Source organism: Micropterus dolomieu, linkage group LG01 (assembly GCF_021292245.1).
Source record: "Micropterus dolomieu isolate WLL.071019.BEF.003 ecotype Adirondacks linkage group LG01, ASM2129224v1, whole genome shotgun sequence".
Taxonomy (NCBI): domain Eukaryota; kingdom Metazoa; phylum Chordata; class Actinopteri; order Centrarchiformes; family Centrarchidae; genus Micropterus; species Micropterus dolomieu.
Window position 1 is genome coordinate 53,930,883 of NC_060150.1, and position 19,640 is coordinate 53,950,522.

The 19,640-nt window shown below is 39.4% G+C and overlaps 1 protein-coding gene across 3 annotated transcripts; it reads left to right on the forward strand.

The window, feature by feature from the left end:
* The first annotated feature begins 2,581 nt into the window (after window positions 1-2,581).
* Window positions 2,582-18,540, forward strand: sp2 (sp2 transcription factor). 3 transcript variants are annotated; one of them, XM_046047453.1, is made up of 8 exons: window positions 2,582-2,712; window positions 5,900-5,976; window positions 6,610-7,365; window positions 8,698-8,916; window positions 12,403-12,694; window positions 13,191-13,368; window positions 13,622-13,815; window positions 14,461-18,540. In XM_046047453.1, exons 1-8 carry the CDS (start codon window positions 2,706-2,708, stop codon window positions 14,559-14,561), a joined length of 1,824 nt encoding a protein of 607 aa, XP_045903409.1. In that variant the 5' UTR covers window positions 2,582-2,705; the 3' UTR covers window positions 14,562-18,540. The 3 variants fall into 3 exon arrangements, with proteins under 3 accessions (XP_045903409.1, XP_045903400.1, XP_045903418.1); XM_046047444.1 differs by having other exon boundaries at window positions 2,650-2,689; XM_046047462.1 differs by lacking the exon at window positions 2,582-2,712 and adding an exon at window positions 2,785-2,805.
* Window positions 18,541-19,640: the final 1,100 nt, after the last annotated feature.

Genomic DNA, 19,640 nt, shown 5'->3' on the forward strand with positions numbered 1-19,640 from the left:
ATAGATTATCAAAATAGCTAATGATTAATTTCATTTTAGATCTGGTATGTTTAATGTTTACTTTCCAGGTTAAAGAAAGTGAATGCAACACTATTTAGCAGCCAACATAGAGGTATCCATCCAATTCTGTGAGTTAACACTGTAAAGCTGCTCAACAGTTTCTGGTGGAGGTTTCATGGCATAGAAAGCGTTTTACTTTTAAAGTCAGTTATTCACTTTGATACTATGTTTAGGGCTGAAAAGCTAAGGCTTTGGCTCGCTCATGAAGCCTGTTAAGTGAAAAGAGTGAGATATCCCAGTTAAATTATGCAGCTCTTTCTCTCTGAGGCTCTGAGGTGCCTGGGGAGACGGTGATAGACAGTATCTGCATCCGCCAACTACAGCACACTTGAGGTGAAGAGGGAGAAAGTGCTTCAGCTAAAAGCAGAACTCTTTACATTTTAAAAACCCAGAGGATGCACTGGGAAGAAATGGACACAACTGCATGGGAATAAGGTCAAGTGTGCTCTTTGGGAAAAGCCTATATGAAAAGGGCCGCATGCATTGTGGATGTGAATAGAGTCACGGGGAGTGATCCACTGAGAAAGAGGGACAGCTCCTTCTAGCTTACATGTTGGCTGAAAGTGCCGGGGGGGGGGAATTCAGCGGATGCTGATGACGAATGGAACATTTTCTCTACAAGGTGAAAGGCCTCTAGTGGCAAAGCTGGGATCATGTCAGCCTTTCTTTATGGGCTGGGGCCAACACTAAACCAAAAAGACAAGTACAAAAATCTGGTTTGAGTCCATGTAGCCTAACCAGTCTGCATTTTGGATAATCTTTGCTAAAATTAATAAAAGGTTTTTAGTCAGTATTAAATCTCATCATCCTTTCAGTGTCTGCATAGAAAAACACAGCCAATTAATTTATCAGGTGGGGCGAAGCTTAAAAAAGTGTCTGAGGTGATCAAGTTCCAAGTCCAACATCACAAATAGTCTGTAGAATTATCTAGTGTTAAATGCTGCACTGATGTTCACTTTGGGGCAGAACCATACATATTATTGTTGTGTTACACATCAACATATTGGGGCTGTGTTTGTGTCCACCTGAATGAATGTAAGTCCAGTATTCATCCTCCTTCTAGCTCTGGTTTGGTCTCTCCTAAGATATATAACTGACTCTTAAGCTGTTCCACTTTCTTCACCAGCGCCTGTCATTGCCAACTATTATATTTATTTAGCTGACACTTTTATATATGTCAGAGCCTAAGCTTGCTCAGGGACACATTGTCTCACAGTGGATTCGAACCCAGGTTGCTCACACCAAAGGCATGTGTCTTATCCACTGCCCCATCACTACCCCTCACCAACTTTAACTGCCATTTTGGTGCTAAGCAGGTAACGAGTTCTGCATGGGCCGCAGACACAAACCCACCTTTCCATGGCCCTAGCCTAACCCAACCTCAAACTTGAAGCTATATTTTTGTTTTATTTTGGTTCCTGTATTGAAGTTAGCTTGAGAGGCTGATGCAGTGCATTGGCAATACATTTTGAAGTAGATGATTGGAAAAGTCAGAGACAGTAAAAAGAGAAACTTCTCACTAAATTACATTTGAAATTTACCAAACCTGAACTTGATCTGAAACCCAGTTTTTGTTGGGACTGCTGGGTTCCTGTCTCTAATAATGGTAGCAAACATTAATTTTATCAGAGAATTATTTTCTGAAAAATGCCACCTGCTGTTGCTGGAAATTAGATTAATGAGAGTGGTGGAAAGTAATGAAGTGTACTGTACTTTACATTTTACCATTTCATGCTACTTTATACTTCTACTCCACTACATTTCAGAGGAACGTATTGTACTTTTTACTCCATTACATTTACTGCAGTCACTTTCATATCCAAATAGTATACCTTATAATGTTTAGCGGGGCTTTAGCATTAGAGCATTGTTGTTTTCACAAAACTGAAGAGTAGAATGCTATATCCACTACTGGATTAGCTGTTATTACACATGCATGGAGCCAAATACTAGGTCAAAGAGCCTTTTAGGGTCAAGCTACAGCCTACTGTGCAGAGTGTATTGAATAACAATATGATCAAATAGACAACAGCTTGCATACCATACCCATGTGAGCCTGGTGTCTTTAACTACACAGTAATTAACTACAAGTCATTAGCAAGCCAAGGAAAATAGCACTACATGATTTGTTCATAGCCACGGCTTCAAAATAAATGTATAATCCGTTTATACTAGCTTAGTGTAGTCTCTGTTGTAGTAACACATAACGGGCTGCTCCTGATAATGAAGCATGGGACAGTTTAAACAGGTCACACACACCAGAGACTCAAAGCTCATTGATCAACATGGTTGTCATTCTTGTATTGACCGAACTGCCTGTCAATAATCACATTGGTCGTTAGGGACGTCAGTGAAACCGTCTTCTCGCTGTAATAGGGCACTCGCTTGTTAGAGGTTTACCTTTGGACACGCCCCCTGCAGAGTGCAATCTCGACATCCCATTGGTCAAACAGTCATCCATCCTCCGACGTACAAAAACATCATGCTGGGATTGGCTCAGTCGAATTTCAATCACGTAGACAGCTCAAGCTGATTGATCGGTACGGCCGTCGCTCAACGCTCCATTGTCCGGGGATTGGTGCAGCAGCGCGGGCGGATTCCTCCATGGGCTCGGTCTTCAAGGCTCACGGTGAGCGAATGTCGTCATGAGCGGTGGGTAGGAATTAAAACATTGGTGTTTATATTACATTCTACTTCGTAAAACATTATATTTGCATTGAGCAGAAAAACACCGGACGTTATGCGGTACGAATAAGTATGTTTTAGGAGGACTCGGGCAGTTTTGTGAACCACAATAAGCAATGCACTTCCGGAAAAGGGCTGCCTTTTTTCTGTAACGATATCAAAGAGAGTTTGACTTGCTAGCTACGCGTCTGCTAGCCAAATATGCTAGGGTAAAGCTATGTGGCTGGTGCTTTTACTTATTTGTCTTGCCAAATATGGCCGTGCTTTCCCCCCACCCATATATTCATCAATAAAGTACAGAGTGTGGTGAAGTAACGGTCATATCTAGGTTCGTTTATTTGTTGAAACTATGCTGCACTCGGACCAAATCAGCTTAAGCTAGCTGCTAGCCACTTTAGGTTGCCCCGGTTATTTAGAATTGCTAGCTAGCTAGCTAACGTTAGCCGCTTGTCCACAGCAAACCAAACCGACAGTATGTGTTTGATGGCGGCGCTATTTTGAGGCCTCACTGTGTTTTTTTTTCCTTCTGTGTGTGCATTACTAGAAGGGCTTAAAGACACACTCGCAGAACTGGCTAGTGGTTGAAAAATTGCTGAAGCAGTGTTCAGTGTTGTGAAGCTGTCTGCTTAGTTACTGCAGCAACTCTAATCACCCCGTCCACGTTGGTACGTCCAGAGATTTGTGGTTCAGCAGGCTGAGATGTTCCCGAGTGAAAGTTTTTATTTTTTTGGTTTGACACTGAGGTTAAGACACCATGACCCACAGCTGTTTTTATAATGTGTTCACTCAATGAGGCAGGCAGCTATAAAAGAGGAAACTGCTCTTGTTAGGTCAACTGATCAGCAGACGAAAGAGTGATCGGTGGCAGAAAATACAATATATTAGCGTTTTAACTTGCTAATAACAAACATCATATCTTTTGTGTGTTGAATTATCTGTCTTTGACTTGCAATGATTAGTTGTCAACTATTAAATTAGTTGCCAATTATTTTGATAATCGATTAATAAGTTTGAGTCCTTTTTTTTTTTTTTTTTTTTTTTTTATAAAGCTTTTCAAATGTGAATATTTTCTGGTTTCTTTACTCCTGTGAGAGTAAACTGAATATATTTGTGATGTGAACAAAAGAAGACATTTGGATGTTTAGATGTTTTTCACTTTTTTTCTGGACCTAACAACTGATCGATTAATCGAGAAAATAATTGACTGATTAAACGATAATGAAAATAATTGTTAATTGCAGCCCTATCTTTGTTTGTGCCTTTCATATATTACTATTACAGTGCGTCACAGAGCTAAGCATATGTGTTCAGAAAAATAAATACATGGCAGTTTTTAGTGGTTTTCTAGCCATCTGGAGGAAAGAAATCTGTCCAGTGCATAATAATAATAATAATAATAATAATAAAAAAAAAATTAAACTTGTGTTTCAAGTTGTCTCAGTTTCGTAATTCAAACAAATATGCTAGCTGGAAGCGACACACCCTTGCATATCTTAACCTTTTCATAATCAGTTATATTTATCTGTATTGACGTTACTTTCTATATATATCTACAAAATAACCCGATCATATTATTCATGTAGGGTGCAAGACAAGCAAGGAGACATGTTATGTCCACCTAAAGCTTAATTTTTGTGTGTGTGTCTGCAGCAGACCAGGTTTTTTCATTCAGATTGTCAAAAGATTGTTTGAATAAACTAGGTTGCGGGTTATTTCTTCTTTAAATTGCAAGATATTTCTTTCTTCTTAGTTCTGATTATACTTTCCTTTAGCAGCACAACCTGCTCTACTTTAATTGCTCATCAGTGCAATCATAAAATCAGCATCTCGTGCAGTTGGAGTAGATCTGTGAGGAATCATTTTGCACCAAGCAGCCTGTGCACTTCTCACTACTATTGCTGGCCGCCAAAACAGCCCTCTGTGGCTCTCATGTGATTACGTGTCACCTGCTATTTGATTTCAAGTGTTTACCAGTTAATGTGCCTCGAGCTCAAAGGATGTACTTAAATACTACAAATATATATTTTTTTGTTTATTTTACACCCCCCCCAAGCACTATTGCTGCAGAAAACCACAAATGAAAACACTAATAGGGAAGCTACAGCAGATGCAGACTGCCTACCTTTGAATTTGTCTTTTGCACTTGAATTTGTATTAGTGTATATTCTATTAAACAAAAAAACCTTGTGTAAGCTGTATTGCAGTTCAGGCAATAGTTGGATGGGTGACTCAGTGTAAATCCTATGTGGACCCCTTTACCCAATTCTGTTTGACACTAACAGCCTCAACCTGTTTTGGCCATTAGGCAGCATTGCCTGGTACTGAAGATTTACTCTGCTCTTAAACTGTTGGGCAGTCTGCCCATCATGTACTTCAGCTGACTGTGTTAACAGACATATAATATGCTCAATAAGATTTGTCTCTCCCTTAGATAATGCTGTGACTGCTGCCCAGTAGTGCTTTACTTTGCTTAGAGAGCATCTGAATCGTTTCCAGTAGCTTGATATTTGTTTGTCAAAGATCAACCAGTAAATCAGGCACCTTTTGTGCTAAATAGCAATACAAGGTGCTAGACATTGTGTTAAAATACAAGCATAACCATACAATTAAAATACAGTCATAGAAGAGTCTGCACTGCAAAGTTATTGGGTAAGATAAACAAAGAAAATAAAAGGAGAATTGAAATAGAATAAAAAAATTAAAAGACGTTTATACTTTTCAAAGACCAAACAAAACAGCTAACTTTGAAAACCTGATGTCTGGTGAAAGGGTTGTGCTGCAACTAACGAGTATTTAGTATAATTGATTAACCTGCGGATTATTTTCTCGATTAATCAATTAGTTATTATGTCCAGAAATTTGTGAAAAATGTCAATCTTGATACCTCTTGCAATCCTTAATGTTTAAGAAATGTGAATTATACACTAACACTCCACACATGTGGTGAAGATGAATATGTTAATATGGAAATATTTGCAAGTTAAATCACTAATTAGTGTAACTAATGACTTCATTTGTGTAACTGATGCTGTTTAATGACCATGTGGCGATACAGTGAGATATTACAGTGCTAGATCTGTGTTGTAGGAATGTCTTGTGTCCTTAAAAAGCCTAACCACTGAATCTGACTCTGCAGTGTTTGTGTGTTTTCCAGAACAACAGGACAGTATGGCCACCACTGTTGCTGTCAGTCCCAGCGAATACCTTCAGCCTTCCACCGCTTCCACACAAGTGAGTGCTGTTGAACTTTCCTGACAGCATTTTCTCTATTAACCCATGGTAGCTTCATGTCACTGCACGCTTTAGGAACATTTTTGTGCCAGGATCGTATGTGAGCGGCTGATTCTCCCATTTGAAATGAATGAACTTGTACTTGTTGAAGCATTTTACACATGAAGTGTGATCTTATATAGTAAGGCAGCCTGATAACAAATGTTCTCCTTTACCAGTTTACCAGTTATCACATCAATATAAAACAATATTGTGATATGAGACTAATTATCTTTGCATGGAAACACAGTTTTGACCTTTTGAGAACAGGCTTTCAACTGCATCTTCAGTTTCAGTTCGTTGGAATATTGCATACGTTTTAAACGTGTTATTATTCTTAAATGTTGAGTTGTTAATTTAAATTTGTTTATTGAAGTGAAATGATCAATGAATACACGTGGCTGGTTATTATTTGCACAAAACAAATGAAGGCTTAGCTGTTGGTTTGTCTTCACTTGTTTATTTTAGCTTCTTATCTCTCGCTCTCCCACTTTATTTTTCTCTTAGTGTTAAACTGTTTCCTGTCAGACTGGTTTTAATGCACACTGTGTGTTGGATCTCAGTTGTTGTTGTTGACTGTGTTTGTCCCGGCAGGACACCCAGCCCTCTCCTCTGGCCCTCTTGGCCGCCACCTGTAGTAAAATCGGCCCTCCTGCTGCTCAGGCTCCTGTCACCTCTCCTCCATCTCAGCCGCAGCCTCGCAGGCTTCTCCCCATAAAGCCGGCCCCCATCGCCCCCGCTCCGCCCAAAAACCTGAGTTTCCTTTCAGCCAAAGGCAATGTGATCCAGCTACCCGCCGGCCTGGGCTCCACAGCCCCCGGCAGTCCCATTGTGCTCACTATCCAGCAGAGCCCTGCCCGCACCAACACCTCGGCCCCCACCAACATCCAGTACCAGATGGTACCGCAGATCCAGGGCACCCAGACTATCCAGGTGATGCCACAGGGAGGTCAGATCCAGCTCATACCAGGCACCAACCAGGCCATCATCACCACGCCCATGACCGTACCGGCCCCTGCGGCTGCCACCACTCCAGTCACACCGCAGAAGACTGTAGCCATCAAGCCCTCCCCCAAGTCACGCAAGCCAAACAACTCTGCTGCAAACATGGTGCAGCTGCCCAGCGGGCTCACACTGCCGCTCAATGTGGCGACCGGAGAGGTGGGCGGGACCCAAATCATCACAGAGACTGCAGCTGCCACTCCCGCTTCAGCAAAGGGACGACGAGGGAGGAAGAAGAAAGTGGTTCTGGCTGCTTATCCTCCGCATCTTCCTCCTGCACAGGCGGCCTCCCCACCCCCAGAGCAGATGGAGACCATCCTGATAGAAGCTGGCGACAACATCATTCAGGTACATCTGGCTGCTGCTGCAGAAAAGTACCAAAGGCAAATTTCATAGGCACATGTAGCACTACAAGCATCGAGCTGCTCTGGGCCTGATTGAGCCAACAGTTAAATGTTGATGGAGCTGATCTTCTGTATTTCCACAGATTTAGTTGAAAGTGCTCAAAAAAGCAGCAAGTGAACCCTGAATTTCTCATTCAGACATACAGTGAGTGGTTTGTTTTGCCCACCAACAGTCTCAAACACAAAGTTTTTGAATTTACAATTATGTGTTTTTTTTTAATAAAATCTCTATTAATGAAAAAAGCTTAATAATTAAGAGATTATCATACTTAAGTCTTCTGCCAGTTGACAAATTGATTCATTGACTGAACCAAACTTAATCAGTATTTAATTGTTGGCTTAGATCTGCCACCTACAGCTATCCTGTGACGAAAAGTTCCTATGGTACATATTTTAATATTAACAATGCAGATAATTATTAGACTCTGCAGATCATTGTTTTTATTTTAAGACTTAAACTTTGCTGTTTCGGCAGACTCTCACCACTCAGAGGCAGGCAGCTGTTTGTAAAAAAACAAAACAAAAACAAAAGCTCTAAAAAAAAAAAAGAGCTGGATATTTTCCTGAGAAGAGGGTCCAGTGCAAAACAGAGTAAAAGGAAAAGAGTGTGGCGTCTGTTGGATGTGTAAATAAACCACTGGTCACCATATCACCTTTATATGGTGTTAAAATGTCATGTCAGTGTTTACAGCTTGTTCTGCTGCCCTCAAGTGGCCAAAAGCTAAAATAGTGCAGGTTTCATTAAAAGTTATATAAATTTGTGGCGGCCTAGTCGTGAGATGGTCCGATAACTTCGCTATGACAGGGTTTATTGACCTAGTTCTCTTGTATATGAGCAACCTTAAGCCCAACACATTGAATTGTCACTGATTAATCGTCACACTAGGAATATCAAAATTTTCTGTGTTTTCACCGGCGCTTGGTAGCAACACGTCACTACAGGCATTGGGAAAATGTGTGTGTGTTGCATGTTCATTTCGGCTACAGCACTGTGAGATGGGCTTGAGGCTCAGGTTGCAGTGCTACAACCAACTACAGTTCATGACCAAACATCTAGAAAAGGCAACACAGGTAAAGCTAGTATTTTACAAGTCTACAAAGACTCTTCTTTGAGAGCAAAGCACTCTCACTGGATGAATGATCAAATAGTTCCAAGCAACTATCGAATACTATTTTTACTGAAAATGCCCATCCCTCTCTCTCCAGATGTGAGCGTTGGCTAAAAGCCTCGTACCTGAACACCACAGGCTAACCTCTCTTGTCTCTGGACTTGCAGGCAGGTAACAACCTACTGATCGTGCAGAGTCCTGGGCAGCCAGCTATGGTGCAGCAGGTCCAGCTGGTCCAGTCCAAACCGGAGTCTCAGCTTGTTCAGATCCCCCAGCAGGCCTTGAAGGTGGTGCAGGCCGCCTCTGCCACGTTGCCGACCGTCCCACAGAGACAGTCAGTCTCCTCGAACCTGCAGGTCACTCAAACAGACCCAACACCAACACAGGTATCCATTCAGACATTCTCTCACTTCAAAACCACTGTTTAAAATTGAACTGTTTTATCAGCCCTGACCGCCATTCATGCTGTTGTGAAGTGAAATTAAAAGTTCACCAGTGACTACATGTATAGACTCAAATATTACTGTTCTAAATCAACAGAGGTGGAAAGATTACTAAAATATTCTACTAAAGTAAAAGTACGATTACGAACTTTTCCTTAAGTACAAGTAAAAGTACTGGTATAAAAATCTACTCAAGTAAAAGTAATAAATAACATATTTAAAATTGATGCAGAGTAAACGTTACTTTGATACTTTTTTATATATATATATATATATATATATATAGATCCTATAATAACTTTATTTATACTTATTATAGGCCTACTTATTTAACTAAATTGTTTGTTTGACAAATACTTTGCCAAAGCAATAGCGCAAAACAATATATACTATATATATTATAGACCTTTTTATGTTATTAAGTAGGAAGTTTAAAGAATGTTTTTGCTTCATTATGAATCTGTGGCGGAACAGATTAGACCATGGCGGTCCGCACTGGGCTGTATATGAAGTTATTTACCTATTTACATTCAAACAGGTGGTCATTTGAATGGAACATCATAGACATTGGCAAAGTTAATTTATGATAAACATAGACTCAGAATGGGCCTTTGTGGGGTGACTTTGCGTGACGGTAAGCATGATCGGTACGTGTTCAGTAAAGGCAATGAGTTACCTTATGACCGAAGTTATTTCTGACAATTTGATAAACAAAATATATCCACAACCTGGAGGAGTAAAGGTATAAATTAGTTTATTAATAAATATTATAACATTAAATAGAAAGTATAATGTTAGTATAATAATATATTTACAGTTAACACTTTATTTGGATAATCTGCCTACAGATACTTTATTAGTTGAGATTCAGCTGTTTCACAAAGAAACCATTTTCTGGTATTAGCCTACACCACTGTGGTTAAGGTTTGATTAGGGCTGATGTTTGTATTCATTATAATTTCAGATAATTGTACAGGCTACTATAGCTTACCATTAGTAGCCTATAATATTAATTCCCGTTGGACAAAATTGCAGTTTAATTTTTGTGGGTTGTTTTGAGTCATTCAATTATTGTGCAGGAAAAATGCTCTACATGGTGGTCTGGAACAGGTGAGCGTCACATAGTGACCAGAAACCTGATCTGGAGATGGCAGAGAAGAGTGCCGGTACGCCAAAGAGTAAAATGTAAAAGTGACATTACCGGTGAATACCGGCACACTTCAAGCAAAAACGACTTTTAGATTGTGAGAAATAACAGCAAGTCATTAGTGCGAGCTTCGTATCAGAGCGTTCAGGCGCAGTTAAACCAACGCAGCAGCTGCATGTGTAAAATCCAGCGGCTGTGGATGAGAGGAGAGGTAAGTAAGTAAGAGATGTTTCATTTAAGTTTATGTTTCTGCTTGCTCAACAGTTGTTTGGCCCTTTAAACACATTCGGAGAGGATTTGAAAGGTTGTGGGGTTTTTTTGTTTTTCAATTCTTATCATTTGGGCGCTGGTGATTTTCCTTTGGTGCTCACTACTAAACTTCTTTGGGGGACGCCAAAAATTTCTCTATGCAGGGAAAACCCTGGCCTAAGCATAATTAGCTAGTTACCAGCAGATTGCTAGTGCCAACCAACATTAGCAATGTCATGGACCGATGACTTTTTAAGCCTCTTACCAAACTATGAAAACTTCTTTTACTACCTACCTGTGGTACAAGCAGGGTGCGAACTACAGGGGAGCTTGGCTCCTCTTAATAAGACATGACATGCTAATTTTGCCATTCACATCTATTTTTCCGGATCATCATGGATCATGTGTAAAATCAGGAGCGCCAGAGGAAATGATCAACGACCGTGTGCATGAAGTTTTTTACTCCGTAACGGATGTAATCTAAAATGTAGCGAAGTACAATACTTAAAATAAAACATGCTTATGTAAAAGTAAAATTGTAGATTATAAAAACGACTTTAAAAAGTACAAGTACACAAAAAACTACTCAATTACAGTAACGCGAGTAATTGTAATTCGTTACTTTCCACCTCTAAAAATCACCACTCATAGCAGTGCTAAAGTTAAGTTTCTATACAAGGAAATAGCATTCAATTACTTTTATTATTCATATTGTCTAAAACTAATTTACACCGCATCTGAAAAAGGTTTACTGAGTATTTGTTTTTTTTTATTAATTGTAATAATAATTGTCCATGTGTTGTAATCATGTCTAGCGGTGGTTCCTGTGTAAACCAGAAATAAACAAACGCACGGAGAAATGCACTGAATTAAGGACACAATTATAAATCTCCTGTGACGGCTCATCTTTTGAAACAGACTCACAACAAACTCACCTCTTTTGTCTCTCCTCAAACGGAGGTGCAGAAGGATTGCTTGCTGTCTTGTCCTTCTTTCCTGCCTATCGGCGCCGATATACAAAAGGAGATTTATTTTGCCAAATTTGAACTAGCCTTGAGTCTTGTTGGTGCTGCAGGTAGTAATGCCATAATAATAACAATATAGTGGCAACGAAATGCATCTGTTTATCCCTCATTCATTCATTCATTCTTGTCAAAACCTCCCACGGAACTGTGTGTGCAGTCAATATTGACTAAACCCAGCTGTATTCTAACATTAACTTAGCTCTCCTGATTAGCTACGCTCCTTACATGCTTGCTAATAATTATTTTAAGCTGGGTCGCGACATTGACAGCGTGAGAGACAGAGATGGCGAGAGAGAGAGGGACGAGCGAGAGGATGTGCTGCGTGAATACGCGCTGCCTGCAGCTCTGCAATCAAATTTTAAATTTTAAAAATTGAGAATCAATATGTGGCGGTCAGCGTTGATATTGTGGCGGGCTGCAACAAATAAATGAACGTATGGGAAACACTGATGTGAAGTTCTTTAGTGCGCTAACTAACCGAATGTATCAAAATGTATAAAAACATGAACTTTGGTTCAGACCTTGCAGCCTTTCAGGTGTGAAGGGGCTGAAGAGATGGCAGTGTTGGTCTGGCCATTCGCTCCACCACTTTGGTCCAGTCTGTCATTGTGAGCATGTTAGTATCCTGACGTTAGTAAGTACAACCTGACAGAGCGTCTAGCATGATGGTAAATTTTCAGTTTTGTTCAACTGATGGAGGAAGACCAAGATAAAAAGATTAAAATGGAAAAGCTTTATTTGAAAAAAGCTGTCACTATATATATTTTAGCTATTGCCATTTCTATTCTAAACTATCTGTTTTCAAGTTGCAAAATCACTTTATCCATCTGTTATTTAAAATGTGTAATTCATTGATAATAAATTGTTTTGCTTTCTTTTTTATATATGTAAAACTTGTTGAATTTTCTCTCCATAGGATAACATGCAGTGATGTAAACTTTGAGGGAACAAACTCAAATCTCACTGCACAGTCCAGTTTAAATTAAACTTTAGGTTTTCTTCCCTCAGATCCTCTTCAAAACGGCATCGGGTGAGTGGCAGTCTGTTCAGCTCCAAGACTCGGTCTCCACGACAACAACTCCCACCACTTCGGTCGCTACCCCCACCAACTCGCCACCGACTGGCACCAAGAGGACGCTAGGGGGGAGGAAGGAACGGACTCTAGCAAAAATTGCTCCAGCGGGGGGAATGATGGCGTTGAATACATCACAGCTCTCCACAGCATCTCAGGCAGTGCAGACGATCAGCATCAACGGGGTCCAAGTTCAAGGAGTTCCTGTCACCATCACCAACGCAGGGGGTGAGTTGATGTTTGTTAGTTTGTTTCTGTTGGTTGTTGATCTTTAATAGTTAGAAATAATTAAATTAGATAACACAGTTGGTGGTCCTATCATTGCGATACAATTTGACTGAATTTAGATAAAGGGTAATATTCAGTTACTGCCCGGCCAAGGGGCAATAACTGAAATCAGCAGAAAATATCTACCATGAATATTAGATGACATTTTGAGTTTTCTTATTTAAACGTAAATATCAACTGTCAACATTTTAAAAGATGGGAAAAACCAGCAACAACAGTCTTTATCGACTCCAGATAAAAATTCTCTTTGTTTAGACATATTTTCAGCTCTTTGCTTTCATGTGTCTGCAATGTTAATTAATCATTAATTTGATTTTCAGTCCACTTTGACTCATGGCAGTCAGCTGGTAGACTAATTAGATTTTAGAGGCAATTGGCGGACCTTGCAGGAGCCCTGCTGCGTCTCTTACCGTGCGTCTGTCTCCGTGTTTGTCAGGCCAGCAGCATCTAACGGTGCAGACGATGCAGGGCGGAGGGCTCCAGCTGGCAACAACGCAGGGCCAACAGGCCATCCAGGTAGACCAGACTCTCACCCTGGAGCTGCCCGGCCAGCCAGGAGAAAAGAAGCGACGCATGGCTTGCACCTGCCCCAATTGTAAAGACGCAGACAAGAGGTGTGTCTGTGTCAAGAGATGGACGAATATGTGCCAGTATTACATTTTACATGCCCAGATTTTCCTGGCTGTTGTTGGCTGAGAGAAACATTCATTGAGGACACAAGAACTGATTTAATATTGTAATGCTTAAGGGAATATGGAAAATTAAACTTTTTAATGCCGAATCAAATGGTGTAGCTGTTTGAATGCTCAGCTCTACCATAAAAACTGAATGTCTCATGATTTGTGTTTGTGTGTGCGCACTCTGCAGGCCCGGGGAGGTGGGGAAGAGGAAGCACATCTGCCACGTCCCCGGCTGTGAGAAGACATTCAGGAAAACGTCGCTGCTCAGAGCTCACGTCCGGCTGCACACCGGTGAAAGGCCCTTCGTCTGCAACTGGGTTTTCTGTGGGAAACGTTTCACACGCAGCGACGAGCTGCAGCGGCACGCCAGGACGCACACAGGTCTGTCTGCTGGAGACACAGAAACACACTTGTAAACACACACAATGGCATACATCATCTGGATCACTAATGTGAACCCTCATCCTGAAGTATAGATGGGTACTTGATGAATTGTGAAACAATTAAATGCGGTTAATTGTAGTAGAGAAAAGATGTGTTTGAGGTATTGTCATTTAAATTTAAATTTCAATTCAAATTTAAAAACGAAGTTTCGGTAATAAAAACTTGCTATTTTAGTACACGCACACACAGACAGACTTCCGCACCCATGCCAGCCATTGTCTCTCCCCCATCTGATTCTCCCTCACTCATGTCATTGCCAGAACTTCATGGGCATTCATCCTTCTTCTGCTGTTCTGCTTCTGTATATGAAATACATAGCATTAGCTCGTGAAATGACAGCCTGCTTATCAGACGTCTAAACAATCGGTGAACTTCTCTTGTACTAGCATACAACTGAGTTTTGTAAAATGATAACATGACACTTTAGTCCTCTGCTAGTACAATGATTGTATTATTGATTTATTGCCCAGCACTAAGTAAATGCTTTTATAAATATTCTTAGTTTTGTTGTGTTGCCCCAGGTCTCTTAATATTTGACACTAAAAACATTACCCCGTCGCTTTCTTCTCGTTTCTCCCACAGGAGACAAGCGCTTCGAGTGCAGCCAGTGTCAGAAACGCTTCATGAGGAGTGACCACCTGACGAAGCATTACAAGACTCACATAAACACCAAGAACCTGTGAGCTGCCTGTGTATACGCAGACAAACTCTCTTAAACTAAAGACTGTATTAGAGGACGGAGGGGCAGAGGAGACGATACCAAGGGAGTGTCTGTGACTTCTCCCGTAATGGGAAATACTCCAAAAAAAAAGTCCCTTTATGCCCTCTCACTCCTCTAGGACACTGTAGCGTGGTGTACAAAGAAATTCTTCAAACTGATCCAGCAAATCTATTAATAATAGTTTATCTTTGTTTATTTTCTCTGGTCTGAGCGGAGACCAGAACCATCTCTTGAGACGATGTTGAGATGGCGAGGCTTCTGTCACAGATGCTTAACTCTGCTTGCTTATTTATGAACTTCTCTGGTGGAAGAACGTACACAGAATTATTCAGACGCCGAAATCAAGACCCCAGGACTCCGGTCACAGTTTCCCTCTCTTGAGTTCTCTGCTTGGTTTTCAATTTGTTTGTTGTGGAACATTGGAAACTCACAGAAATTGGCTATGAAGCACCAAAAAAGGAAAAAATTCAACACCATGTTTTGTAAATTTAACAGACATTTGTTTTACCTCAGTGGAATGGTAATTTTGTTTTAAGCTATTTGGGTTTCAGCAGGAGTCTCTTCTGATATGAAACCTGTATACCCCAGAAAGTTGGGGGAAAATCTTCTTACAAGACTTTTGAAATCCTTTAGAAGGAATTGGCAATTTTTAAAGTGTGTATATGGATACTAGTATACATAAAATTAATAATGATGATAAACTATTTATAACATTTTTCCATACAATTATTACAAATTGATTTACAAAGAAGGTATTTAGAAAAGCTTGACGTAAAAAAGGAAACTGAATGAGACAAAGTTAAAAACAAGAGGCGTAACACTTTACAACATAAATACCAAGAGGCTGTAAAATGAACATTATAGTTCAAGTTTGCTTTAACGGTACTGATCGGGCTGGCCAGCAGAGCGATCCAAGACCTGGCATCTCTGGCAGTTTGAGATGCAGTCACTTAGCTGCCAAGACTTCGGAACAAAAGAGCAGCACTTCAGGCTGAGCTCAGGCATGGAAGGGGTTTAATATGCAGCTCAGGGCCTGAAGTCACTGTGCCTTTAAAGTTTTCATTAAAATCCATTTCCAAACAAACAAAACACAAGACGTGAGAAGAGCTGCTGAAATTTGAGTAGTACAGTGATGTCTTGGTGAAGATCCTGACTCTTGCTGGAAATATAGTGGTCTAAATGCAACAAGAAGATAGGATGGTCAATTTCAACATCAGCAAAGGCTACAAAAGTCATGTTCTTGCTTAAACTGGGAGAGGCAAGACTAAACATCTTTGATAATTAAAACAAATTGAATGTCATACTTAGTAAAGCTTAGTAGGGTTTCAAATATTGTCTCATGTATGGTTGATTTGAGGGCAGGGGAGACAGCTTTTTTAATTAATTTGGACATTCTGAAAGGACATCAATGAGGTTTTAAAAGGACTAGAGTTTCCCATTTTTAGCGGTACATCAAATGCTTATACTGTCAAAATAACTGTTATGGTTAAGCACAATGTCACAGTTGGAGAATAATACAGGACCCAGGATTGATCCCTGTGGAACACCAGGACAGAGAGCATTTAGATTTGACCTGCCCTACCAAATATTCTGAGCGATCAAACAGTATGTTGTGTTCATATCAGCCTATGATATGAAAATATGATCCCAGAAATGCTTATTACAGGTGGTTTAGGAAACTTACAAAATGGGAGTTTATAGACAGTTTTGTATTTAATTATTTTTTTTCTGTTGAGGTTTGACAGCTTAGTCTCTTTTATCAATGAGTCATGTACCGATAACCTGTTCAAGCATGTTAGTCTGGATGACGTCCAAACAATAATGAAGATTTCCCATATGAGTCTATGTATGCTACCTATAATGCTCTACCATTAAGAGAGGTACTGCAAAAACTTTCTGGAGAACATCTGGTGTTGTGAAGGGTGGAGATGATAACAGTCCAAGAGGTTTTTAAAGTTTGAGAAGTAAGGTCAAATAGGTCTTTTGAATCTCCAGGTGTTAAGGATGTAATTCAGTGAAATATTAGTGATGCGAGGAGTCGATCACCCAGGTGATAAACCTGGTCACTCCAGGTCGCATGGTTGGTTGTCCATCTTGGATACCACAACAGGTACGCTTATGTCTAGGGCTGGGTATCGAACTTCTTTTTGGTGCTGACCAGTACTGAAATGTGTCCTTAGCACTGAGTATCGAAGTATTGAGAGTTGGCGTCGAATGTTTGGCCAGATTCACAATGTTTACTTGTTCTTTTATCACATAGTCCCTGATTTTTTTAGATCTTTTTTTTAATTCTGTTTTAGACATTTTTTTATTTAGGTCAAGTTGTTGAATGGCTGTGTGTGTTTAGATAAAATTTAACATAAACTTAACAACTTCTTTTGTTAACCTAAAGGGTTTGATTGTCGTTATGATGTATATTTGAGAAAATATAAATAAATTAAGTGTAAAGTAAGGTATCAAGAAAGTACGATTTTGGTACCTGTACCAAACGATGCCCAGCCCTACTTACACTATGTGTACTGATAAATAAGAGCAACTAAATTCCAGGGTAACTCTGCTGTTCTGCTTTACTTAATGTATAATTTTGATTTGATGATTTAGAGCCTATGCATTGCTGTATATATGATCAGATTTGCAATTATTTGGCCTGACTTGACAATCACGTCTCAAGATGGGAAAAAAAAAAAAACTTTTTCTCAGGCCTTCGATCAATTTCTTTGTACATGTTCCAGCTATGTGATAGCTTTAATTCTGAATTAACACTTGAGAAGTTTTTGTAGATATACAGATGACCAGCATTAGGCCTACTGTACAGTATTAACTCAAGTTACTTTAATATCTTTTGCTTTACAAAACAACATACAGTAAAAATATTGACCTTTCAGTAACACGTCATGAGTGAGTTTGAACTCTGAGCTTGTATGAGAGTTCCTTTCATTTAAGAAATACGCAGACTTTTTTGTCAAATGAGCTTTTTGGTCAAATTAGCGTGGTGCCATCAGACAGCAGGAAGTGTTAAATTGTCTCTGTGGCGTGTTTTAATACTGTGACATACATGTTTAATGGATGGTGCTGCCTTGCTAAACATTATCCAACAACGTCTCTGTACACAACAGAGAAATTTGACCAAAAAGCTGAAGTCAGATTTATTTTTAAGGCACTTTGAACCAGTTTCCCTCAAAGTGCTTCACAGGAGTGACAGATAACGTAAAGCTTAGGTGGCCAATATTTGGTGTATTTTTTCAAGAATGTGTTGAAAGACATGCAATGCCATTGGGATGGGTAGACAGAGCCTGCTCATATTTATGTTTTTATTTCTAAATATGTAAGTACAGTGTGTGTCTGGTGGACACGCAGATGTAGGATATTAGAAAACAAAAGTTACGCTGCCTAGTGTTGTGGTTGGCGTTGCCAGCCCTGAAGGAAATGGACTTTGTACAGTGTGTAAGGAATAAAATATAATGTGACATTGTATAGCTTCATTCCTGCTTTGTATAAAACTTCTAGATCTTTTTTCTATTGAATTAAAGATGCCTTAGACAGCTGCACCCAGTATTTAAAGAGGTTTTTGTTCTCTGTCTAATTCCAGGTAACTACATTTGTAAAATTCCTTTTGTGTTTTGTTAACTTATATTACATGCTAATGTAATGTGCACTGATTTAAAGTCCCAGGTTCCAAAATGTGTAAATTTAATCTAGATTGTGATTAAATATAATGCGATTTTCTAAATTAAGATATTTCTGTTGCTTGGTTTCTGTGAATTAAATGCTTCTCCTTCTCCAATTCTACATGTCATATAATGTTCTGCAGCCAATTCTTGTGTTTATCAGGAGAACCAAGAGAACCAGCAATTAATTTTATAACTTGTATAAAGGTGCTGAAACATAAAGTTTGCTCCTTTTCTACATTCACCCCCCCCTCAATAAAGAACTCAAACTGCTTGCTGCTTCTATTTTTTGAAAACACTTAGTAATTAAGTAATTTATCAACACATAATGTAGTCCTTAGTCTGGGATTTTTGTAAAAATGCAAGATATTAGACATAGTCAAGATTAGAATGAGAAACAATCAGTCTTTATATGTCCCCTTGGGGAAATTGGTTTGCAGCACAATCAGGCATCATCACGACACAGAGACACCAACAGATATACTGATACACGTACCCCGCACCTTGCCACAGATCAGAGGCCAGACCAGCTGAATATCCAGCTTGTTTTACTGTATATGGATTACCTGATTACCTTCATGTCTTGTGGCACAAATTAACAATTTGGTGTATTTTTAGTGAATAGAGGGATGCAATTTGGTCGCCAAGATGGCAACAGTTTATATGAAGAGGCGAGGAGGTGTCTCGTCATCCACAATGTTATTTTTCTTATTTATCGTTCTTTTTCTATAGATACTTTACATACTTGGTAACTTAATCCCTAATAGTTTACTGGTGGTTGTTACAGTTTTGTCTTTTTCTGTGCCTCAGTAACATTGCCAAACCAATAGATGATGCAGAAGGCCAAATCACTTTCAAAATAAAAGCACAATAAAACATCTGAAGCATGTTGTTGTGGACGTGAAAAGATAACATTGCTTTTATAAGGTACATTCTTTGTTGTGTCTTAGAGCATATGAAGTCAGACCACAGATCACATTCTAGTTTTCCATCATTGTCCCTGCTGTTTAAACAGACAGTGGTGGTATGACATAGTTCAAGGAACAAATATCAACAAATTAAGACGTTTTCTATTAATTATTGTGGAGTTATCTTGTGGAAGGAAAATATGCATTTAATAGATTTCCTCTGTGTCATTGTCAGTGTACCAAAAGAGAAATGCCCAGCTGTCAGAAAATATTTGAGTTAGAACAAAAATGAGCACTCTTATAAACAGTTGTTCATTCTATAAATTAGGCAATTACTCCTGCATCCCTCATTATTAATTTTATTACTTGCAATTTTTATTACTACTAATATTAAAAATGTATTTGTGATTTTGTATTTTATTTTACTGTATGTATGTCTTTTGGGTATGGTTGTACATATAAGCC

What these genes read in the sequence shown, in the direction of transcription:
- sp2 (XM_046047444.1), top strand. Translation starts at nt 2,665, where the DNA reads ATGGGCTCGGTCTTCAAGGCTCACG. An exon ending in CTCGGTCTTCAAGGCTCACG is followed by an intron (nt 2,690 to 5,899) that starts GTGAGCGAATGT and finishes TGTGTTTTCCAG; the next exon opens with AACAACAGGACAGTATGGCC. An exon ending in TGTAAAGACGCAGACAAGAG is followed by an intron (nt 13,369 to 13,621) that starts GTGTGTCTGTGT and finishes CGCACTCTGCAG; the next exon opens with GCCCGGGGAGGTGGGGAAGA.